We start from the raw sequence: 25174 nt of genomic DNA, 5'->3' as shown, positions 1-25174 counted from the left end.
CCACTCCACGAATAAGCTGTAACACATACATTGATTACTTTGACACATTTAACTAGGAAATGTATTTTATTTAATTTTTATTGTCCACGTCAAAAGCTCTATCTACAAACACATGATTGATGATCTACCCAACCGTCTCACTTTCTTTCCAACAATAGTAGAAAAGTTAGCATCTGAACTGCAAATCGACAAATAAAATGAATGGAATATTTGGTCACCGTTTTGCCACAATGGCACCTCAAGAAAATATAACCTTTGGCTCTTGTACTATGTACCAAAACGTGTTTGCTGTTACTGTACTGTTTTGGTCATCGTACTGCTTTTTAACAGAGTGTTCTGCGGTTAATCGAAAGACATTCAGATTCACAACAGAGAAATCCTTTGTTCTATCAGTACTGGACTTCTCGAAATAAGTGCTTGAGCAGCATTTTACAAAATGCCGGATACAGCAAGGAAGGAGACAGAGGCAGACAAGGGGGGAAACAGAACATCACCATGTGATTGAAGTAAACATGTTTTGTATCGCTGAATCTACCTCGCGGACACGGGTTACTTCACGTACACCACTGAATTTTGATTTAAAAACTCTTCCAAAACCAGACAAATAAAATATACGAATCTACAACTATTTTGTATATTGGCCAATTACAATACTAAAAGAAATACACTAACTGGAGGTTTATTTTCAAAATTTGGACTTCGAAAACAAAAGACACAGGCACGCCTACACGTTATTTCATGTAACTGAATCTCATTGGATGCTGAAAAAAGGTCGGATACGTTTGAACCATGATCCCGGAAACAGTTTTGTATTGGTTCGGAACAAACACAAACCGGAAATGTCGTTGAGGGACGTAAAATGAGAGGGAGTTTGTGAGCTGAAAGATACGAGTGAAAAAAGCGGCTAAACCTGTGCCAACCTATGAGTTAAACGTATCTTATTAAACAGCTGTAACAGCTGGAGTATGGTCTGACAGTTTTATACTCAATGTTAGCTGATGGTGACAAGCGGCAGTAGAACTTAGTTCTTTGTTGTTGGCGCCGTCACCGTGGTGTACTCAACCGACTCGTAATTTACTTTACTGTACTAATAATGCTGCTTTAATAATTTTATAATTGTTAAAGGTGATTTTAAAAATTAACTAATAATTCGGCATATTACGAATTCGTTTTGCCTGCCTAACTAGTTACCCAAAAACTTGTTATTAATTTGGTGTCCCCGCATCATTCATTGCTGGTGTGGTGGCTGCTCCTAATTTAAATTTTCAGTAAATTTTAATGGTTTTTTTTATTAATTATTAATCTTCAGAGAAATACGTGGAGAACTATTGAGTGACATGCCTGAAATCAAACTGAAGCACGTCGTGTCCTGCAGTAGTGAGGATAGTGTGAGTACACCAATGGGCCTCAATGCTCTTATAAAACTTAGTGTAAAGTTTTGTGTATTTTTTTAATATAGTGAAATATATAGTGTGTGTCATTCATGAGTGTTGAAACGTGGTGAAGAAGCACTGTGTGTAGTGTGTTAATTTTGAGGCTCTCCTCTAGACTCACAAAGCAGAGAACCTGCTGAGTTCTGACACCTACAGGAAATGGAAATCAGCAAGACCAGGGGAGAAGCAGACTTCAGTCATACTGCAGGTAACAGGACCAAATGCCTTTAATCTGATTGTGGCAGATTTACAGGCATTCTCTCTGCATTTCTTTAGTGGGAACATGTTCATTGTATTAAAATGTGTCTGATGCCTTTTCCCAAGACAACTTAGGATATTACACGATGTACTGATTTACCTGTTTTATACAACAGGATATTCTTACAGTATCAATTCAGGGTAAGCACCTTGATCAGGGGTACAACAGCAGGAGTGGGAATTCAACCCCTAGGAGCTAAAGATCACAAGGCAATAGCCCTAAACAGTGCAGTTCCCACTATCACCAGTGTTAAATCAATGTTTGTTTAACTGAGTTCATAAACTGCAATGATAACGTGTAGCAGCACTGTACAAGTGTGTGCCTGCATGAAATGAAGGAAATAAGTAGCAGATTGTGGACTAATTGTGCAAAATTTTATATTTTGATTATAGTTTTTGTCAGTCTTTTCATTTAAATATTGTCTTTGTGGGGCGCGGCACAGCCAAGTTTGCTGGGACCTTCTGTGTAGTGGGTCTGGGATTCCAGTCCTGCTTTGGGTGCCTGCTGGCAGACTGGCGTCCCGTGCTGGGTGTGTCTCCTCCCCCTCTAGCCCTGCACCCTGTTTTGTAGGGTTAAGCTCTGGTTTGCTATGACCCTGCTTGAGACAAGCGGTTGTAGACACTGTGTGTATTGTTTTAGAGTGCACTTGACAGCATTATGTGAAAATCTTGCTGAAGTTGATCTGCTTGGTGTTATGATGGCTCCTCATTGTGTTTCAGTTTGAGAAGGAGGAACAGGTACATAGCATTGACATTGGGAATGACGGATCAGCTTTCGTCGAGGTGCTGGTGGGACACTCCACCTCTGTCAAGGATCAGGACTATGAGGTCTGGCTTTTTCTTGCGCTCCTTTTTGCTCTTTGCTTTTCTGGCCACCTTTGGCCACAGTTTCTGTAACAGCAGTGTATTTGCCCTTACCTTTGAAGAATTGTAACTTCAAAAATATGCAGGGAGAGAGTTTTTTTCCATGGGTGATGTACATCTCCCATGGTAAAGTGTATGCAGTGTTCTGAGCTTTCAGCATCTGTGTCATATAAATCTTGAACGGTATTGTTTTTCTGTAGTCCTGAAATCCCCTGTTTGTATTTTTTCCACAGGTTCTGTTGGTAACCTCTTCCTTCATGTCTCCCTCTGAGAGCCGTAATGGCACCAACACCAACCGGGTACGATTTTTTGGACCTAATCAGCTGGTGAAGGCAACAGCCCAGGAGAAGTGGGATCGAGTCAAGATTGTCTGCACCCAGCCATACAGTAAGGTGTGTTTCTTGGCATCCTTTTGAGGTGCCACATGTAGAAGGGTTAGAGGAAGCCATATTGATTTGTCAGACTTATGTGAAGCAGTTTAATTTTGGAAACTGGGTAAAATAATACAGTTTTGGTATATGTGAAGGTCTTCAGTGTTTTTGCTGCAAACGCTTATAGAGTTGTTGATTTTTCCACAACCCCAGCAATGGCTGTTTGTTGACTGGTGCAGCAGGGAGCTTGTATGTCATTATTTTAGGAAATCTGGTGTTCAGTCCCACATTGTGGGTCATTAGATGCACTGTGAACAAGACTTACAGTTGGAATCAGTGGCTAACCAGCCTTCTGCTAGTGTAGGATGGATGTCCTTGCATTGCTTGCTGCAGGAAGATAAACATTTTAACCAGTTATATGTTGTTTTTTCTTTGACAGAGCATAGCTTATGGCATTGCTTTTGTGAAATTTCACTCTCCCCCTGATGACAATGAACCACCTAGTAAAACATCGCCAGTGAGTAATCCTTGTTTCTTTTTGTGCTTTTTGTACTGCTTCCACAAGGGGGCATATTTGGATTTGAATAAAACTGAATTATACCAAAATGATCTCAGCATGTGGCATCTGTCTTGCTAAGTCTTTTCTCCATGAACATTTTAGACAGTGAGTTTCTCTGACTGAATATTTAAGTACCAGGCATTTCGATATGAATAGGAATGGGTCACAACAACAAGGAAAACCAGTATACAGAGAAGTTACAAATACACACAGATTTATAGTACAGAAGCAAAAGGTTACAATTTTTACTTGGGATGGTCATTTAGTATTCAGAAGTTTAAAAATGGTGACCAGACATTTCAGAATTCATTGGAATTATCAAATTAACAAGCACTGTGCCAGCAAGCTTGTGTTCTATCACATCCCCAAAATAAATGCATTGGTGTGTCTGGAGTAACCATGCATTTAAGATACATTTGAGATGTCTCTGGAAATGTCCTGTGAAGATGGAAAAAGAGTAAGGCAGTCTGTGAATCAATTTGAAGTTTGTTTTTTTTTTTCTTTTTTTTTTTTCTTGGATGCTGTGATGAAGGTGCTATCAGGGAGGTCTTTTGAGGTCATGCTGCCATGTTTTCTTTCAATGTGTTGCACAAAACAGGTACCAATACTTGCTAAAACGCCATGCAACATATAGATTGTAACCGTTAAACTGCTTAGTGAGATGAGCTTTTTTTTCCATTTTCATGAACTCTAGTTCATAGTCTGCTCTTTTTTCTGAAGCTACAGTAAAACTGTGCAGTCATCTGCAATCCAAAGATTTCTGGAACTGAGTATTAGACAGTTATTTTATAGATGATTGAAACCATTTCTTCATTTCTTTTGGTACAAAATGTGATATCACCATCTTAGGCTTCTATTCCCAGAGGCCAGTTTGTCTTGGGGAAGTCTAGGTTAAGGGGAATAGGACACCATAATAATAGTTACAATACCCAGATATTCCTTAGTGTCTCTCTAAACTAGAAGAGGTGTTACATGCTGCAAAATTGTCATGTAAAGAAGGAATCTTAAGGAATTTAAAAATAAAAAGAAAAGATCTTAACAGTCTTGGGTAACATGAAAATGACTCCGTGCCCCTGACATAAAGAATCCAGCATGACTTGGAACCAACAACTTTAACTTGCACAGCTGAATAGAGTCCCGTATGTCTAATCTTCCATGCAATTCGGCAGCAGGGATTTTGCCCCTTTTATAGCGTCATTTTGCTAAATATCTTTAATTAAAAACTCACTCAGTTTAGTACTGCATGCAGGCATTAAGCTGTGATGTTCTCCCCTCTGTAAGCATCTTACTCCTCAGAGACTTGTTTTTTTTTACTTTTGTTGCATGTATGTTGAATTGTTATAATGTAATAATTGGTTTAATCTTGTTTCACTTTAGTTTTTTGTTTTAGAATGAATAAATTTTTTTTATAGCTGTTGTTTTCCTTACTGATCTTGCATAACAATCTGTTTCTAAATAAAGCTCATGTGACATGAATCCATATTATCTAGCACACCAGTGTTCCTGTTTAGGTCTAATAATGATGATAATAAAATCTAAATTTTTTGTGTGATATTGCACAAAATGTTGTACTGCTCTTACCTTAGAGTGAAATTTATCGTTCAATCTGTATTCTAAAATTTTCTGAGCTTTTTTTTTTTCTTTTGTTAATATTACTGTTTTTAATGTAGTTTGTTTTTGTGTATAGATTCTTTCTTACTGCCAGCCTCTTTCCATTTCTTCTACTGGTAGAAGCTGACCAAACTGGGACAGTTTCGTGTGAAAGAGGAGACAGTTTCCACAGGCTCCACTTTGCAACCAGGCAGCCTCTTTTTCAACCGTGAGAGCGTCTCCAAAGCTAGTGCCAGCCCCAAGGGTAGGGAGACATCGTCTATTGCTTCTTTACCCTTTGGCTTGGTCTTGTGCATCTCATGTGTTCTCAAAGGCACAAAGTGACAGTGTTCTAAGAGTATTCAAAGACCTTCAGACCCCAGCTCTATAAATGTTTTAAACAGACTTCTGAGTTTTTCCCCCACACTCCAGCGCCAGAGGGTGTGCTAAAGTGTACTGTGTTTCTTGTATAAATCATGGCTACCCTCCAGAGGTCCTGAGTGAACTTTTTTTGGTCATTGCCTCTTCTAGCCATCTTACCCCTGTGTCATGTTCCCAGTCTCACCCCCAAATGAGAAGCTTAGCTATGCTGCTGCAGCCCTTCAGTCCAGTTCTCCATCCCATTACACCCCTGCATCCTCCAGCACACAGGTATGATGGCCTATTCTTTCTTGCCTCCCCCAAATCCACAGAGTAACCTTTTCTACCTAAGCCTTCAGTCCTGTCACTCAGGCTGTGTTCTGCACAGTAAAGTTATTTCTAGTATTTACTGTGTGGTATGTAATGACAAAGTCAAACATGAGAGAAGTATGGACTGTCAAAAAAGGTTATTTTTTACAGTTCTCCAGTTATTTTCTGAAAAATGCATGGTGTGGCTAGTAGATTAAAATGTAAATTGTGCAATATTTTGTGTAAAGCTGCAATTTAGCTTTAATGTTTACAGTAATTAGAGCTTGGAATACAAACGGCTTTGTTTTGTAAAATGAGTATAATGGCACCAAAGTTCAGATGTTTTTGATATAGACCTATTCGGTAATACTTTAATAACCAAATTTTTCGTTCTTCAGTCTTCTATTTTTCTCTAAGCTTATTAATCTATCCACGTTTTTTAGTTGCGTCCTCCTTTGTGTAATTAAATTTCTGAACTAGGACCTGCAGATGTACTTACACACTTGACAAATACATTTGATGCCTTTCAGCTTTTTTCAGTCCCTAGAAGTGTCTAAATGTCTGCATTTTGGAAAAACCTGCACAGCTCTACTTCCTCGGTTTATGCTTTTACTTCTGCCTCTCAGCCAGCAGCAAAGAGGAAGTTTGAGTTCAGTAAGGAACGTCAGTCAGCCCCTGTGCCAGCCACTGCCAAGAAACTGAATTTGTTGGCCTCCCCAGAACCCAGCGGTGGAAGTTCCAAAGCTCGATTGAAAGCCAGCGCTGCAGAAACCCCCAGCCCTAGCTCTGCAAAGGGTGAGAGAAGTTCCTGCAAGTCCTTTTTCATCTTCTTTTTGAGATGTAAAAATACCATACACGTGTAAAAACTTGGTTTTCCTTGCTTAGACCCTTATCCTCTGTGGTCTAATATATGTATTAATATGTTGCTTAACTGACCCTTATTCAAAGCAGTACATTTGTAGAACTCTGTTTTGTTAGAACAGTTTTGGGTAAGTATCTGGCTCACGTAATACCGTTACATTCAGACTGGCAGGTCCCAAGTCCAAGTCCTTAACCAGTACATGCTGCCACAGTATATTTCAATATTCCAATATTCCAATACAGCTGACCTGTGTTGGAAAACCGATGGTTTTTCTTTTTTTGTTGATTTAGAAACAATGTTTTGTTTTCAATAATTGTCTATTCTGCGTATATACTACTGTAAAATGTGAGTATGCTTGCTGAAAACAATTTTTAATAATGCATTTGGCTAGTCTGAAAATCAGATGATGCGTCTTACCAACTTTTGTGGGTTCATTCATGTTCATTCTTTTGTCCAGTTCATCCCATTCAGGTACTGCTTATTTGCCCAGGTGTACACTCACATTTTTCATTGGTGCTAATGTGGTGTGGCTTGTGTCTCTTTTTCTTTTTCTTTTTAAAATTATGGTTTATTCATTCATTTTTTTTATTTATTTTTTAAAGTATTGCTTCTGTTCCTTCGGGGTTCCCGCACAAAATTTCATTGTATTCCATGCAATGACAAAGTATCTTATCTTTAGAATTTGCACTTAATATTTACTCTACTCGGGGTGCGGTGGCGCAGTGGGTTGGACCACAGTCCTGCTCTCCGGTGGGTCTGGGGTTCAAGTCCCGCTTGGGGTGCCTTGCGACGGACTGGCGTCCCGTCCTGGGTGTGTCCCTTCCCCCTCCGGCCTTACGCCCTGTGTTACCGGGTAGGCTCCGGTTCCCCGTGACCCCGTATGGGACAGGCGGTTCTGAAAATGTGTGTGTGTGTATTTACTCTACTCATTTTGAAAGGTAAGGTAGTTCGACTAATTGAATAGCAGATGCCAGAAATTATCTGTCGGACACTCTTGCTCCCCAGTGAATAGTATTGCTATAGCTTGCTCCAGTCCTTCAGTGCTCCCCTCTCCTTTCTTCTCCACTCATTTGTCTCATACTCTTCATCCCCCCTTCTTTTGCTTTTTCTCCAGCCTCTGCTGTACAGAAGACTCATGGGCCTAACAAAAGGGAGAGCAGGGTGAAGCCGGAGCCCAAGCCAAAGGCCAAGTCCACCGAGGCTGTGCCCATGGACCAGATCTTGGAGGGTGTAGTGTTTGTACTTAGTGGCTTCCAGAACCCCTTTCGGGGTGAGCTGCGTGACAAAGCATTGGCCATGGGTGCTAAATATCGGCCTGACTGGACTCCAGATGCCACTCACCTAATGTAAGAGATGAAAAGTGAGAGGTCTTTTACTGAGGAATTTAGTGTGCAGCAGAATACATCTCACTTTATGTGGGAGAGTGTGGGCTACAACTGAACACACACACACGCAATGACTGAAACCGCTTGTCCCAAGTGGGGTTGCAGCAAACTGGAGCCTAACCTGGCAACACAAAGCGTGAGGGGGAGGGGGACACACCCATGGCGGGACGCCAGTCTGTCACAAGGCACCCCAAGCGGGACTTGAATCCAGTCAAACCCACTGCACCACCGCGCCCCCCGAACCGAATTCAATGTTATGAAAAATTATTAGCCCTCTTTCCAATTTTTTAGTTTTTCCAGGTTTTTTACATTAAATTTGATCAGATCTTTTGTCAGTTCTAGTAGTAAATGAATGGAGCCTGAGAGAGACAAAACTGTATTTTTTTATTTTTGTATTTCACTAGTGTGAAATACAATAAAATTTGCAGTCATTGGTGGGTTAGGGTTAAAAAAAAGTAAAGATCCTTCACAATCAGTAACTGGTTCTATCACCTTTAGTTGCGATGACTGCAAAGAGAAATTCATTCCATCAAAGATAATAGTGCTCTCAGGTCCTGTAGCAGTAAAACATCTCTATACTATCCCACTCTGCCACCATTCTTGATTCTTGGTAGAGGGTATAGTATTTGGTTCTCGCCAGATGTAATGACAGTCATGTCCTATAGAACTTTTTGTGCTTTTTCCTCAAACTGTTCTTTTCATTGAGCAATATATACTGCCTAGCCACTGCCCTGTTCATATCATTTTTACACAGTGTCTCTCATTCTGCAATCATGAACTTTGGTTTGAGCTGAGGAAAGAGGCCTGAAATTTCCTAGATGTTTTTCTGGGCTCCTTTTTTGGGCTCAGTAAAGATTTTACTACTCGCTTCTGGGTAAATTTTGCTAGGACAACCACTCATTGGTAGATTCACCTCTTTCTTACCACGAACTTTCTCCATTTGATGAGTATGGCACTGACTGTGGTTCCAATGAAGTTTAGAGCATTAGAAATAGCATAACCCTGTCCTGACTAAAAGGCTTTTCTCTGGAGGTCTTCAGAGAATTTGAGTATGTTATGGTGTGCTTCTGTGAATCTCTGTTTTTCCATCTTGACTTTTGCTGGTAAGGGTTTAACTTGATGAATACTGCATGGAAAATGGTTGGCTCAAAGCAGGCCTGTTTCTAGTCAAACAGCAGACTAATTACCCCTTAAATTAGGGGCAGTTTTTTCCTCACATCTATTATTTCACTTTTCATAATCTTCTACACCAAAGAAATTAAATTAAAACCAAATTGGTGGTACTTTTTCTTTCTTGTGCACCAATCAAAGATTGCTAGAACTGATAGAGTTCTGATGAAATCTAATCTGATCAAAACACAGTTTAAAAAAGAATTAGAAAGGGGGCAAACAGCATTGTATTATAAATGAAGGATAATGGAGTTACATCTTGTAGAAAAAAAGGCATAGAGCACACTGTGGCAAAGCAAGTAGCACTGCTGTCTCATAGCGCCTGGTGTGAGAGGACGTGAGTTTGATCCCTGCTCACTCTGTGTGCAGATTTCATGTTCTCCCCATGTCTGCATGGCTTTCTTCTCGGTGCTCCGGTTTCCTCCCACAGTCCAAAGACATTCTGTTCAGGTGGATTGGTGAATCATTTAAAAAAAAAAAAAAAAAAATCACCCAAAGTGTGAGTGACGGGGAAAAAGCATCTCTCGCTGATGTCTAGATGAGTAACTCAATGTAAGTAGTGTACCTAGCAGTGTAAATCACCGTGGGTGAATAAGGTGTGGGCTTAGAATTCGCTGGAAGTCGCTTTGGAGAAAAGTGTTTGCTAAATGAATAAATGTATAAGAGCAGAAAATAATTGGCTGTACCTATGGTACCAACAGCCTTTAAGATCTCCTCAAGGCAACAGGCTCTTGGGATTACTCCTTTGCTTCCACTAATTCTGGCTATAGAGTAGATGTATCAAAAAGGAGTGCCCATGGACCTGTGCAGACAGATAAGACTCCATGCCACATCAGAGTTAACCTAGGGCATAGATCTGTGGCTTGTTGCCCCCATCCAATAAATCACGCTCCTCCAGTGCTCATTTAATCAGTCATCAATGCGTTTTCTCCTCCCTAGCTGTGCATTTGCCAACACACCCAAATACAGCCAGGTGAAGGCATCAGGTGGCATCATTGTGAGGAAGGAGTGGGTGCTGGACTGCCATAAACGGAAGCAGAAGATCTCCTACAAGCGGTGAGCATGGTACCTGCTGCAAGTTTAAACCTTTAGATGATAAGTTGTGCTGAAAGGTAGGTGGTGTTTGTTTCTTTCGTCCCAGTTGTCTATGAGGAGCCTTTGCCCTTTTAAAGAGAGAGCCTTAAGTGCTGTCCTTAGGTCATGCTTATCCATATTGCATATCTTCAGTCCAAATTTCAACAGACATCTCAACAGTGTGCATCAGGGGTTGGAGTGGTTAGAACCTCCTTCTTTCAATCAAAGAACCCAGGTTTGTGTCATCTTGCTGTAAAACCTTTCCACAATGTTTTATCTCTCAATTGCTCCAGAAAAAAATACCCTCACTGTGTGGGGAAGCGTGAAAATACCTACTAATGTGCACCTATTCTTCAAATGATGGGGTTAATTCCCTCAGTGAAATCACTCCAGTAGTGGAATTCATGTTCTTGGGGGTTATTTAGTCCTAAATGGAAAAAATGTCAGCTAAAATGACTTAAAATACCAAAATAAAAGGTATCTTCACTCCTGACAGTAACATGAACATATGGTATAAAAGTTGTAACCTTTGTATTCCTGTTTTGCCTTTAATGCTATATTTTTTCAGTTGTTTTTATTGTCATTCCTCTACACAGCTTGTATACAGTGGAACGAAATGTCGTTTCTCTGGAGACCATGGTGCAACACAAAATGGAGCACAAGACAGTAAATAAATACACAGGACAGGACGTGGGCGTGCGTATGGCTGCAAGCTGTAGGCAGTTGTGGTGTGGTGTAGTGTAGTGTTGGGTTAACTGTTCATCTGTGCCAGGTGAGCGTTGGGAGGCAACAGGGTATTGATTAATCTGACTGCCTCAGGGAAGAAACTCTTGCGGAGTCTGCTGGTGGAGGCATGGATGCTCCTGTACCTCCTGCTAGATGGCAACAGGGAGAAGAGTCTATGAGAGGGGTTGCCCACAATGCTGGTGGCTTTGCGGATGCAGTGGTTTTTGTATTAGTTGGTGGTGCGAAGAGGAACTCCAATGATCTTTTCAGCTGTTCTTACGATTCGCTGTAGGGTCTTGTGGTCAATGTCAATGAACAGCATCCTTAAATAGTTGTCCTTTTTGTCCAGATGGGTCAGGGAAAGGTGGATGGTAGCAGATATGGAATCTTCTGGTGAATGGTTGGGATGGTAGGCATACTGGAATGGGTCTAGTATGGTGGAAAGACTGCTCTTTATGTGTTTCATGACTAGCCGCTTAAAGCACTTCATAATGATAGGCCTGAGTGCAACCTGTCGGTAGTCATTCAGGCAGGACACAGATGATTTCTTTGGCACAGGGATGATTGTGGTCGTCTTGAAGCACACAGAGACAACTGCCTGGCTCAGAGAAGTGTTGAAAATGTCTGTGAAGACATCTGCAATCTGAACAGCACATTCCCTGAGTGCCTGGACAGGTATGTTGTCAGGACCTGCAGCTTTCTGTGGTTTAACTCTGGACAGAGTCTTCCTGACATCTACCTCAAGCAAAGTGCCGAGTTGGTGGGAGTTGCGGTGGTCTTATCTGCTGGCATGTTGTTCTGTGCTTTGAACTGTGCGTAGAAATCATTCAACGTGTCTGGGAACGAGGCATCACCATCACAGACAAGTGATGTAGCTTTGTAGTCTGTGATGGCCTGAATGCCTTACCACATGCGCTTTGTGTCCTTGGAATTTAGAAAATGACGGTGGATTATTCCTGTGTAGTTGCGCTTCGCCTCTCTGATCACCTGGGAGAGATTGGCCCTCGCTGTGGGGTACGCTGCCTTGTTACCAGACCCGAAGGCAGTGCCTCGGGTTTTCAACAGTGAGCGCACCTCAGCAGTCATCCACGGTTTCTGGTTTGCACGTGTGGTGATGGTCTTGAAGGAAGTCACATCATCTATGCACGTATTTTTATTCGCTTGCCACTTATTACTTATCACTTATAGCTGGAGTCTATCCATTAAGCTTCGAGCATAAGGAAGAACACACTCTAGACAGAGACATTTTCATATTTTGGGTCAGAAATGCTAGTGATATAAAGAAATAAATGTCCACAAGGTCACTATCTATATCTTTCACTTTGCAAGGCACATGGAGCCTGGCATTACGGGTGCTTTGTAGCATTACTGACAGCTGGTCCCCTCTCTGGTGGTAGTAAGCTTAAACATTGGTATTTCTAGTGGTGCTTTAGTAAATATTACTCTGATTGGATAAATGTACAAATGATAAATAGGTTAACATTTTAAATTGTCTGTAGAACTGCATCAGCTATATGACCTTATAGTACTTGTAATAAATCTGCAGTTTTAGTTCTAGAATCTTATCTCAATTTTCTAGACTTATAGAAAGTTCTGGAATCTAGTTCAAAGTTCTAGAATTTTCTTTCAGTCTAATCTCAATTTTAATTTTAGAATCTGCCAGGGACAGCTGGTAGCATAGTGGGTAGAGCCACTGCCTTTGGACCCAAAGGTTGCAGTTTTGAATCTCACCTCCGGGTGTAGTACCCCTGAACAAGGAACTTCCCATAAATTGCTCCAGCAGAATTACCCAGCTGTACAAATGGGTAAGTCAGTCTAAATAGATTCACATTGTAAGTTACTTTGGAGAGAAGCATCAGCTAAATGAATAAATATAAATATAGTTGTCATAGTAGACATGTTTAATGGATGCGACTGGTTGAGATGATTGCTGTGCTACAAAGTGTATGCAGTAGCTATTTTTTTTTTTTTATAGAAGACGTTTGCCTGTGGTAAGAAACCAAAGGAGTATCTTCCTCCATCCAATCCTTATATTAAAAGAGAGGTGTGCAAGCAGCATAATTCAACCCTGAATTGTAAACTAGAGAAAGGCCCCATTATGAGGGTTCAGTGTATATGGGGGTTGGGCTTTCATTTTCACTGTGTGAAACATTACATACCAGTCTGTGATGTCACATGTTGTATTGCACGTGCACTTAATATCCTTAATAAGGATTGCCTTCCCGTTCAGACGATTCATGGGTTTAGTCGGCCATTTTGATGGTTGTTGTATAATCATACACGTTTGAGTTTATCATCATCATCATCAGACAGATTTTTTTGCCCACTAATCTTGTCTGTGTCATTTCCCTATGAACCCCTGCCCTTTCTCATCGCTGCTTCAGTTTCCCGGGGCTCGTGCTGCAAGTCCTCCCATTGTTTTGCAGCTTTTGAGTGCTCAGCCTTGATTATGTATTCCTTATTTAAAAACTGCATCTGCTGTGGGTAATTAAAGCATCCACTTCCTTTGAAGACAAGTGAACATTCACTATACACCGCTTGAAAATGAAGAGATGATACACCCGCAGATCTGTGTCCTGCGATCTGTCAGGTATCCATTCTCCATCAGACTAACACTAAGTAGGATCCATTGCTTCTGTTGCAGGAGAAAGGTCCACAGATTTCAAGCAGTTATGCTATTATTTTAGATTTGCCTTGAAAGGTCTTGGGTGGAGGCGTTTGGGTTCTCCTGAAGATGTTTTTAGACGGATAACATGCTGAATATTTGTCAGTCTTTTTGTGTTTTGTACCATAAAAACCGTTGCCTTTACATTAAGTGTCTATGAATGGGACTGCTGGAGTTTTTGAATCCATTTTAAACAATGTTTGTGTAGTTGTTTTCTAAATGTGTCAGCTTTCTTGATGGTTGAGCAGTTGATTGATTTTGAATTCACAGCAGATCCCTTTTGCAGGGGCATAAAGTGTTCCATTGACATTTAATCCACATATTGTCACTAATTGTATATGAAGCATTTCTGATCCTGCTTCTTTATGCAAGGATCTGCAGTATTAATTGAGTCAGAAAGAAGTCATGCTGTCTGCCTTATTTAGAGAGTGCAGAGATATCCTAACCACTCATCTGTTGCCTGTCAGGGAAAAGCTTAAGACTGTTTTTTTTTTAAAAAAAAAATTGCACTAAAATTATAAAATCCTCAGTGGTTTATCACAATAATAATTATCAAATTAATTGACATCATATGACTGATTCAAACTAATTTTTATTCCAAATTTGTTTTGCGTCCATTCCGCTCCAGTTATTGTTTCATGTTCATATTTATCAAACCAGATCCATGTGTTATTCCTTCTGAAAATGATTAGCTCTGCCACCTTCTGAATTAATCTCCTGCATAAGCTATTTATTAATGACTGCAAGGTCAGTCACTCCTTCTGACTTAAAGCTTTAGTGTCAGAATGCATCTTGTTAATGGTTGTGTGCTTTGTATAGTCAGTTAAGCAGCGTACCACTTTTGTCTTCATCCAGATTTTTTTGAAAGCTGACAGTTTTTTAAATCTACATAATTAAAATGGTACTCAGATGTGCATGTTTGAAAGTGCTCTATTCTAGAAGGTGAGTAAATAAAGTAGACTACTGTGCTCCTCCACTTCTGACCGCTACCAAGACACAAAAGGTTCAAAATCAAAAGCACAAATGTTTTTGGTTCTGGTCCTGTGTGGTGGAGTGACCTCCTCCTCTCACTCAGAACTGCTGAATTTCAAAAAGGGTCTGAGAAAACAGTTTCGGATTGAATTTTCTCATGATCTCCAATGTGCTCCATAAACGTGTACTGCATCTGTTTAACAATTAGGGGAAAAAAAACCAATGTGCTGCTACTTGCGTAATGTATACTGCTTTATATGATGCTATTAGACAAACTGACTGTAGAAATTGTGTATCTGGTTTGAGATCTCTCCGTTTGTTCGTGTAATACACTTTTGATATTGCTCCTGGAGATGTGCATTGCTTTGGAGGGAAGTATCTGGTAAATGAATAAATGTAAATGAAAGCGTCTTAAAAATGTTGAGACTTTTCATGAAGGGAAGGCTGCCAATCTAAAGTAATACATAGAAGTACATGAAGACACCTAAGTGACCTGTTTCACTAGGAGTCTTACAGCATACAATGCTAGATGAATAATTGCTCCTTCTGTGCAAATGCTGCATTTTTGGTGGAATGCAGTTTAATCATTGTTCTTTGTATTGTACAACACAGCATCATTCTTGGTAGTCAGCAAAGCAATAAGGTTACAAACCCTGTTAGATTTGTCTGCTGCCATGACACAATATCTGTCAGCATGCTGTGTGCAGCAGCCATTTTTAAGGATATAAAACTGAAAATTGTAGGGGGTGTTCCTTATAGGTTGTCTGATAAAATCCAGGTATACAGAAATCAGTTATTTCTGTACAATCTATCACTGAATCTTTTTTAGCTTCTGATGGATCTCAGCAACTGCTTTGTGGTTTCTTTATATATTTATTTAATTTAAAAGAAATTCTTTTACAAACTGAACGTTCATTCATTCAGCAAGTAGTCCGGTTTATACCAGCATAATTGTCCTGTTTTGTTAATTAGCTGTTTCTGCATAAGTGAAATATTTTGTTGTGATTGAGACACAAGTCATTATCTTAAATATTTTTCAAAGTAAATGCCTTTAAACAAATAGTCAATAAAGCCGTTGCAACCCTGTTCAGGAAAAGCGGCTATTGAAATTGCCTTGACAGATGATCAATAGAGCATCCATCTGTTTTAGTCTCCTGTGTTAAAGGGCAATTGTTCTTCCCCTGACCGTTTGCATCTATATGTTTTTTCGTTAGATATCTCATGGATGGAGCAGAGTCCAGCTCTGAGGAGAGCGAAGCAGAGGATAATGAGAGTGAAGAGGAGCAAGGGGTAAACACTTTGTAAGGCTTTTATTCAGACTCTGTAAAACAGGTGAAAATTCTTTTTAAAAAAAAAAAAAAAAAGCCTGCAGCTGAGCAAATGTTCAAAAAACTATTTTTGCATATTTTAGTGTTTTTTTTTTTTTTTTTTTTTTTTTTTTTTTTTTTTTTGTCACCTGCAACATTTTAGTTTATTTTCTGAAGTACGTTTAAAAGCATTTCATTTTTTCAAGAGATTTTGAAATGTGTATTTTGCCTTATTTTCAGCCTGAGCCTTACTCCTTTTTTTGTATTATGGCACAGAAGAAAGAGAAACGAACCACTCCAACAGTAAAGCAGGAAGATCAAGAAGAGGACGAGTATGGGGGCTCCACCGATGTCGATGATCCAGGTCACAGTGCACATTGGTTTAATGTTTCACCTCATGAAAGTGGGAAGGACCCAATAAACTGTCGTATGATATTTCTCTGTCCTGTAGTCAGCTAAGCTGCGTAAAATCTAGACACGTTACCTGTCTTTTGTGGTAGAGAGGAGCAGATGACCATGTAAATCAAGAACAGTCAGGTTGGAGGTGAGGGTGGTAGGAACAAATTGTGATCTTAGTGAAAGGAAGGAGTGGAGTAAAATTAAAAAAGCAAATGGAAACGGTTATTCGTTTGAAGTGTTCTTTAAGAGGTGAGAACGGACAGGAAAGAGGAGAGGAGGCAGATGAAGTTGAATTCCTTAATTAGAAGATGTCTGTGATACACCTGAGGCGCTGAGAGCAGGACAGAAATGTAGATGTGGAGGGAGGGTAACAAAAAGATGTGATGAAGGACATGAAAATCCCCTGAGCTGAACATCTGTGAACTTGTACTGAAAATGGAAATAATTGGCAAATGGCGCTCTCTTATTTTACTTGAATTCCCATTCCTGTTGTTCTGCATTTGGTTTTCATAGCATTGGTTATGGACTGTCTATACAACTTTTCAAAATTTGTTTTTAATGAAGTTGTTAATGTGGTGCGTAGCACTGGTGCCTCAGCTCCTGAGCTGTGCATTTGAACATGGTTTTTACTCTGACTCCCTATGTGGAGTTTGCATGTTCGTGTATTACATTTACATTTATTCATTTAGCAGACTCTTTTCTCCAAAATGACACAAAACTCACAGAATATACAATGAATGTATGAGTAGGTAATCTTTGGGTACTCCTGTTTACTTCCACAGTGTAAAGATGTGTTTTTGTGACTGAATAGTGTCTGTGTAAGCGTGACTTCGCGTTATGATTGACTGAAATCCCATTGAAGGTATACCCTAGGCTGTACACATCACAGTTCTGCATTGGGCAAGTGGTTGATGGATGGATGGAGCAATGTTAGGGGTGTTAGATGCGATAAATTTCTAGTAGGGATATTGGCAGTTTCAGAGTTTGATGTGTATTGTGTCAGCTGCTTTGAAGGGAAAATGTAAATGCCATTTATGTTTCACTTGCAAAGGTTGATGGTACCTGTGGTGGCGTAATCAGTGATGCATAGGTAAGGTGACAGCATGCAGCATCAGTTTTGAAGTGGCAGTATGTGGATAATGGTGGGTCCAAGGACTGCTCTGAGAAAAGGCACAGCAGCCTTGACTTAATGTACCATGGATGAGTATGATGTATGGATGAGTGACCCATTGTAAGTAGTGTATCTAGCAGTGGAAGTCACTTTGGTGAATATTGTGTGTGGGCTGATAACAGTACATAGTATCTGTTGGAAGTTGCTTTGGAGAAAAGCGTCTGCTAAATAAATAAATGTAAATGTACCAGTGCCCACACATTGCTCTTGCATTTACACAGGTAATGCAGACAGAACTGTTAATTGTTAGCATTTGCTGTGAAGCTGAAAGGCTGTTTGAGAATCAGCTTTATACAGTGCCCTCTCCATATCCATGTAAAAGATGGGCAGGTTTAATTGTGCACGTAGTGTTTAAAGGAATGGAATTCCACAAGTGAGGACATGGCATTCAATTCCAGCATCAAGGAACAGAATTAAAGTTATTAAAAATGTATAAATGTGCAGTAGAACTGACGTATAGCACAATTTCAGACCCAGATGCTGCATTGTTGATAGGAAGAGACAGGTAGACAACAGGGTGTGAAAAGGACAGTGAGAGGCGGTGCAGTTTGAGAGGTTGCAAGAGGGGACTTGAGAAGCAGGGTACAATAGCCGTGAATAGACTTGGGCATGTTTCTCATTTCTATGTTAATATGAGGGGAACTATTGCCCAACACATTGAATTCACAGGTTGCTACTAGTGTCACACATCCCAGCCAGTCTCATGCTGGCAAGATGGTAAACATTTCTGCCACACTGTTGCATACTGTACATTAGATATGTCAGTGTGCCACACGTTGGTATTCTATATACAGGAATCCCTTGATTTGTAAATTTTCTACATCAAGAATTTCAATATAATAATTCTTGGCTTTTGATACCCCATTTTCCAGTTCCAGAACAAAAATTCAGCATGACAGTTTATCTGAAGCATGTCCAGAAAAGTTGACGGTGAAGTGAAACGTTGCACAAGTAAAGTCGAAGTGCACTAATTTACTGTAGTTGGTGTTCATGTACCATTAGCTATTTCTTGTTGGTTTCCTGTCTCATACTTCAATTCTATGCGGGTTGGTGTAGCTAGGTAGGTGTCCCCATCTACAATTCAGCGAGTACCATAATGGTTCATTACAGTAAACTTATTAATTTCTTAGGGTACAATTCCATTAAAGGTTTGCCCCAAAATCACCGTAAATGACCCTGATATCATAAGAAAAAAATGGTATATTGCTATATTTCATGCCTTTTTTTTCCCTACTTCTATAAATTAATGCAGAAATGTGGAAAAAAGGCAACTCTTTAAAGTTTACTTGGTCTTTAGCGTAACAGAAAACTTTGTGGATTTTTTTTCCATCTTGTTCAGTAACTGCCCCACTTTGATCACAAAGGGTGTAGTTTAGATAAAATAAATATTTAAACAAGATTTCATGTAGTACATTCCTTGACAGTGCATTGACTATCTTGAGGAAGACCTTGGCTATGTATCACATTTAAACTAATTAATAATTTGAAAATGAAAGCACAGTGGTATAGGACGCAAACACAAATCTGTGAGTGCAAGCAAGACCATAGTGCCAGAACGCAACTGAGAGTATGGGTACATTGTTCGCACAATGCAGTGCATTGCAAAGTGTCTTATCACACAGTCACCTGGTGCAGTCTTCAAATGCAGTCTCCGTTTATCGCACCCCACAGAATCCAAACCAGATAAATGAAAATCCAGACCGATAAACTGGAATATTATAATAATATAATATATATTATTAGTAGTATAATATAGTATAGAGACCAGATAAGTGAGAACCCATATATTAGAAAACTAAGTCATGGAGGATAAGTTTAACTTTGTAATGAAACAAATAATAGTAAAGCAATGTATGCATTATTTAATGTAGTCATTACCAACCATAACTGAACATTATTACTTCTTAAGGTCATATTGAGGATTTCTTTTTGCCACTTACTGTTCCTTTATATTTGATGAGTAGTTCCTTAAATTTAACACTTTTAAATAATCCATAGATCTTCCTGCAGATTTGGAAGCCTTTATTAGGTGCCATCAGAATTTTGAAGATGTGCAGTAAAAAGTAGTCCAGTCCCTACCAGAATAATGGAGTGCTTTACATTTCCTTACCATTTGTTCTTAATTTTGCAGGCAGTGAAGACTCAGGGATGGACACTGAGGATGAGCTGAAGAGGTAATTACGCCGTCATCATCAGTGCTTAGCTGTTGTTGCTTTGTTTTGCAATGTCCTCTCAGTCTTTGCCCTAGAAAGGTTTGATGAAAAAAGGGGGTACAGCATCACTGTGCATTGTCAAAGAGGGATATAGTTTTTTTTTTTTTTTTTTTTTTTCCTTCCTTAAAAAAACACCCCATTTGGACATTCCTTCCTACAAAAGAGTTGCAGGAACCACCATTTGGTCAGTGTGCTAGGCTCTTTTCTGATTTTTTCTGGAACAGCAAGTGCATCAGATGGTTGTTATGCGCTCCACCAAGGGTGTTTGTCAGTTTCTCTTTATGGAGTTTCTGTGGAATTTCCCATCGAGGGCTGAAAGCCAGTGCCGCCAGAGTAGAACAGCACAGGACGTGAGTGACAAAGGTGAGGATGCATACGGGGGTTCCACTGATGAGAACACAGATGCTGAAGCAGAGGAGGACAAGCCCATCCCAGAGCTGCCAGGTCTGTTGGTCTGACTTTTAATTTGTCCCACTCTTTCATTTCTAGCTTATCTGTCCTGTCTGTCTGATCTTTCCAGTCTGGAATTTCCTTGATCACCCTACTCCGGTTTAAATGTCTTCCACAAGTTAATGCCTGTCGCCTCTCCATTACCCCATGATATGACTGGTCCTGATCTCATTCTCTCTCTTTGTTTGCAGACTTCCTGACTGGGAAACACTTCTTTTTCTATGGCAAATTCCCCCTGAATGAGAGGCGCCTTTTGCTGAGATACATCATCGCTTTCAATGGGTGAGAACAGGTGACAGGGGAGGGGCTCTAGCGCATGGTAGCAGATTTGTTCCGCACAGCAGCTTGTGCCACGTGTTTATTTTGTTTAACACATGTTGCTTGTTGAATTTTACTGTGAGAACAATGGGAACAGAAAACCATAAGAGCACTTTTTAATGAACTGTCTTTTTCTGTTTTTTGGATCCACCTTCAAATCCCAGCACGGTGGAAGAGTACATGAATGAGAAAGTGCAGTTTGTCATCACTGCCGAGGGTTGGCATAACTCCTTCGAGGACGTGAGTGCAATGCTCCTAGTTTCATCTTGTGATAACCCCTTTCTCCTCCATCCCTTGTCTCCTTTCTATTTGTCAGTTAATCTCAACTTCCACTCCTAACAACTTGTATATATGAGAAACTGTCTGATACTAATTTTTAATTTACCATTTTATAACTTTTTTTAATTGAACTGATTCTTCATCTCTGTGGAAACTTAACAATGTGAAGCAATAATTATATATTAGCTATAGCAGAAGGTTGTAGTTAGAACTGTAGCCTTGGAGTGAAAAATCTCGCATCCTGCTGTAGTAGTCTTGAGCAAGTTGCTTATTCTGATTTGCTGCAGCAGTAAATAGTTATTTTATCATTCACACCTCAACATTGTAAGTAACTTCTGCGAAAAGTATCAGTTAAATGAGTAAATAATTATACTTATAAAAGATATTGGAAAGAAAGATTGCACAAACTAGCAATATCAAAATCAGTTTGAGGCATATGGTGGTAAGAATTAAGATTCAGAGCTCAACAGCAATCTGGCCATGTCAGCATTCATAGAAGGATCTGGTCATTGACAGTCATGGAGGAGGGCATTGCAAGATGTGCACCGAGGGGGCAGATGTTCCCCTGGCAAAGCCTTAGAGGGGCACAGTCCCACTTGGACGGCCCCACCATGGGAAGGCAATGTTAGGAGCTGTGTGATCAATCAAGTCAGTGTTCTGCGATGAGACAGCATGATGGAGGAAAGACGTGGCCAACTGGGTGGGAAAACATTCAAATTTTGAACCTTCAGATGTTAACATACGCAGAAAGTATGTTGTACAGTCACAGAAGAGACTGAGACTTACTCCTGTTTTTTTTTTTTTTTGTTTTGTTTTGTTTTGTTTTTAATTCACTGTGGCAAACTTTCCATTCCTTAACTTATCCATTGCTAGAGGGCACAAGGACTTTTTATATCCATCCAATTTGGAAGTATAACAGAAGCGTCAGTGAAAGACCTCATGAAGCAGACTGCTGCAGAGAATTTAATTTCACACAATTTGAAAGACTGAAAGAGGACATCCAGGGACAGACACATTTACATGTTCATATCTGCAGTTCAGTATGTTGTATCCATAAGATCAGAAGGTATTTTTGGTATGTAAACGCCTAAATTGTTGGCCCACTTTTTGTTGTTCTGTTTCAAAGTGACAGCAGACTAGCCTTCATACTACTCTTCTACAGCCCACTTCAATTTTTTTTCCTCAAAGTGTTTGTCTTCCTCTCAGTGTCTCCCATGTCCTCCATTGCTGCCATCATTACATTTACACTTATTCATTTAGCAGACGCTTTTGTCCAGAGCGATGTACAACTCAGCAAAAGTACAATTTATGCATTACATTAAGATCATCATGACTGGGCCTGACAAACTTGTTCTTCATGTCCTTCATTCTGTTCTCTTTTTAGGCTCTCATGGAGAACAGCAGTTTGAGCTTTGTTAAACCCTCTTGGATTTTCGCCATTAACGATCGACAGAAGATGCTGCCGTATCAGCCCTACACTGTTGTGCCATAAGAAAAGATGCTTGTATGTGACCAAGTGCTGACCAAGGATTAATAAACCAGCCCTTACTCAAGGGTATGGTTCTGTTGACAGAATGTGTGCATGGGCCTCGGTTCAGGATTGTGGGCATCTTTTTACTTAGTTCAGACTCAGCAGGAGTGAGGATTTCAGCACACAACCTCTCCTTAACTGCTCCTGTCACACACTGATGCTGTCTTGTACCTCTGGTGTTAGCTTTTAATAGAGGGTTACAAGCAGAGGGTAGAGCAATGGCACGTACTGTACAGCAGTGAGTTCACCTGAGTTTAATAGAACTTGTGCAGCCTCCCTTTTTAAATGGCAAGAGTCATGTCTTTATTACACACTCTGAGTATTTGTTACTACTGTTCTCACAGTAGATGACAGATGGTCTTTGGTCACAAGTCTAGTGTTTTTACAAAGCCCAGTGAGCACACAGGATCAGTTTACAGTATAGCACAATCCCTAACTTGGGATTGAATCTGAATTCATCACTAATGAAATGTTTTTCTTTTCTCAAGTTGTTAATTAGGGTTAAGTACTCCTTATAGTGTTAGACCATGTTGAAATTTTTTTTTTTTTTTTAAACAAGGGAAGATATGTCTGCAGTAAGATTTGGAGATACAGATGATCTGTATTTTTGTAGCCTTATGTTTATTTGGATTGGATTGTTTGATGTGTTTATTAAGCCACATTAATGTGGTTTGTGTTTATTTTTGCATTTGTTTCTTCTTTTTGTACTTTTCTTTCATAATGTGTTTCTCCTTGTTTAAAATTAAAATGCTCTTAAGATAATAAAAATTATGGTGTTTTTTACTCAAGTATTGGTGAGTGTGCCCCCTTTCCCCCTCCACCTTGAGTGTTATTTTGCTCCCTCTCCTATTTTTATCACTTCACTATTCTTCCTTGATCCTATTGACTCTTCGCTTTTAATCACAGCCCCCATATCATGATGTGGTTTTCTTTTAAGGATTTTTTGGGTGTGTGTCCCTCTGACACCCAAATGCGGTAATGGAGAGAGGCAGAATGGAGCTCGCAGTTAAGTTTGCTCTCTCCGTTCATTAAAAGGTATTTTGCTTGTCAGTCATCTTTTATGTTTTACAAAAACATATACTGCTTCATTAAAAATGTTTCAATAATTTATCCATTGTTGCAGTCTGTTGTCAGTCTTTCTGTAGCTGCCTGTTAATCACTGTGACATTGCAAAGCTGCTCAGCAGTCCAAATTTCCCTCAACTTTATAATTATTGCTATACAATTATGAGATTCCCATCAGTCACTTTTTACTCTTTTTCCTCTTTTTGTCCTTTGGAGTCAAGTGTGTATGTCCTCGTAAAAGACAAGGAGCAAGGAGAAGGCTCTCAATATCAGCACAGGATAGCAGCTCTCTTTAAATAATCTGTCCTCCCACCTTGATCCTATCCATGTTCTGGGTTTGTCTGCGATAAATTATCAAAATGATCCCGACAAGTTCCTCTCCTTGTTCTATCACTGTCAGTGAGAAGTTGAGGTCCCCCTGAAAACAGCTGACCCAGTTCTACTGAGCTGCTGTTTTTCTAGATATATTACAGGAGACTAAATTAATGTACTTTAATCTTCCATGTCATACATATTTCTACCCATATTATGTTAAGGCAGTAGGTTGCTATGTAGTTAAGAATCATGACTTGTAGTCTTCATGTTACAGTTACATGACCATGGAGAGCACATATTGGATACCTGCACTGGTCCAGTAAGGTAACCAGCTGTGTCAATAGCTGAAAAGAAATCACTTTCTATGAAAGCCTGGGCTAAGGAGCAAAATAATTAAGGCAAACTTAAGATTTAACAAAGAGGGCTGTGAAAGCTGCTGTGCCCATGGACTGATGGAGAACAAAATTGGTGTGAAAAATTTGATGTCATCCTGAGAAGGCAGCAATAGGGATATATGGTTTAATACAGCTTTGGCATTTTGTTGCTGTGCTGGGTCCTCCAAGAATCACAGCAGTTGTGATGAAACGTGATGAAATCTTAAGAAAGAAAATAATGTTGCTTGTGTAAGATGGGAATGGCTCAGGGCTTTCAGCTGATGCATGGTATGTGCTTGGGGGAGCCCGCTGTGGAGCGTTCATCTACTCGGTCCTACAGCTTGTTTGTGCACAGCACATTGTACCCTGCTTTTGTCTTAAGGCACAACCAAAGGTACTTTACTGACAGTGGTCTGGGCTCACGTGGATGATATCTTGTTGAACATAGTCAATGGCACAAAGCAAATTACATCTTTTTTCTTCCTTCCCAAAACCTTTAAGGGCAGTGTCAGCTTTGCTGATAGCTCGCCGTGCAATGAAGAACATCTCCGTTCAGATGAGCTGAGGAAAGAGGCTGCTAGATCAGGGACCAAACGCTGATACACTGTTGTCATGGACAGAGATAGGGGAAGAGAGAGAGAGAGAGAAAGCCAGCGAGCGGGAGAGGAAAATAGGGGATTACTGAGCGCTACCAGGGAGAGGCGTCATTTTACACTTCAGAACGTGAGACACCAAGAGTGGCTGCATCTGAAACAAACATCGGGCCATGCCAGAAGAAACACCTGGAGGAACAAGCCCAGGAAGTGTCCTGCTCAAGAGAGGAACCTGAGGTTCAAAACGCTGCTGACAGCACTACACAGCTGTAGCCACCAGGGTTTTTTTTAATAATTCAATCTTTTTTTATTATTATTATTGTTAAATTAAAACATCACTCTTTTTCTACTGGCTAAGATGGAGCTGAGGTCAGGTTGGGCACAATAACAGTAAGTTTTTCCCTTGTCTCTCAATATAGTAATATCAGCATGCTGTATTTCTTCATTTCTGTCTGTTCAACTCACCCTAACTCTAAGTGTAACCAACTGGAGAATTTATGTGCGCTTTCTGTTAGCTTTTGCTTTTCCTAATTGTGCATTTGTCCTCCGGATACTTTGTGTT

General features: G+C 40.0%; 1 protein-coding gene across 4 annotated transcripts; it reads left to right on the top strand.

Annotated features, from left to right (window-relative positions):
* The first annotated feature begins 847 nt into the window (after window positions 1-847).
* xrcc1 (X-ray repair complementing defective repair in Chinese hamster cells 1) lies at window positions 848-22836 on the top strand. 4 transcript variants are annotated; one of them, XM_018727037.2, is made up of 18 exons: window positions 848-933; window positions 1310-1388; window positions 1549-1641; window positions 2412-2519; window positions 2789-2947; window positions 3366-3443; window positions 5217-5340; window positions 5635-5726; window positions 6371-6539; window positions 7721-7952; window positions 10101-10217; window positions 15813-15888; window positions 16182-16269; window positions 19607-19649; window positions 19999-20132; window positions 20330-20420; window positions 20621-20696; window positions 22120-22836. In XM_018727037.2, exons 2-18 carry the CDS (start codon window positions 1338-1340, stop codon window positions 22225-22227), a joined length of 1839 nt encoding a protein of 612 aa, XP_018582553.2. In that variant the 5' UTR covers window positions 848-933; window positions 1310-1337; the 3' UTR covers window positions 22228-22836. The 4 variants fall into 4 exon arrangements, with proteins under 4 accessions (XP_018582553.2, XP_018582552.2, XP_018582551.2 ...); XM_018727036.2 differs by having other exon boundaries at window positions 848-1069; XM_018727035.2 differs by having other exon boundaries at window positions 848-1125.
* Window positions 22837-25174: the final 2338 nt, after the last annotated feature.

This window comes from Scleropages formosus, chromosome 18 (genome assembly GCF_900964775.1).
Source record: "Scleropages formosus chromosome 18, fSclFor1.1, whole genome shotgun sequence".
Lineage (NCBI taxonomy): Eukaryota > Metazoa > Chordata > Actinopteri > Osteoglossiformes > Osteoglossidae > Scleropages > Scleropages formosus.
Note: the sequence above shows the minus strand (reverse complement) of the source record. Positions and strands in the feature narration are given on the sequence as shown.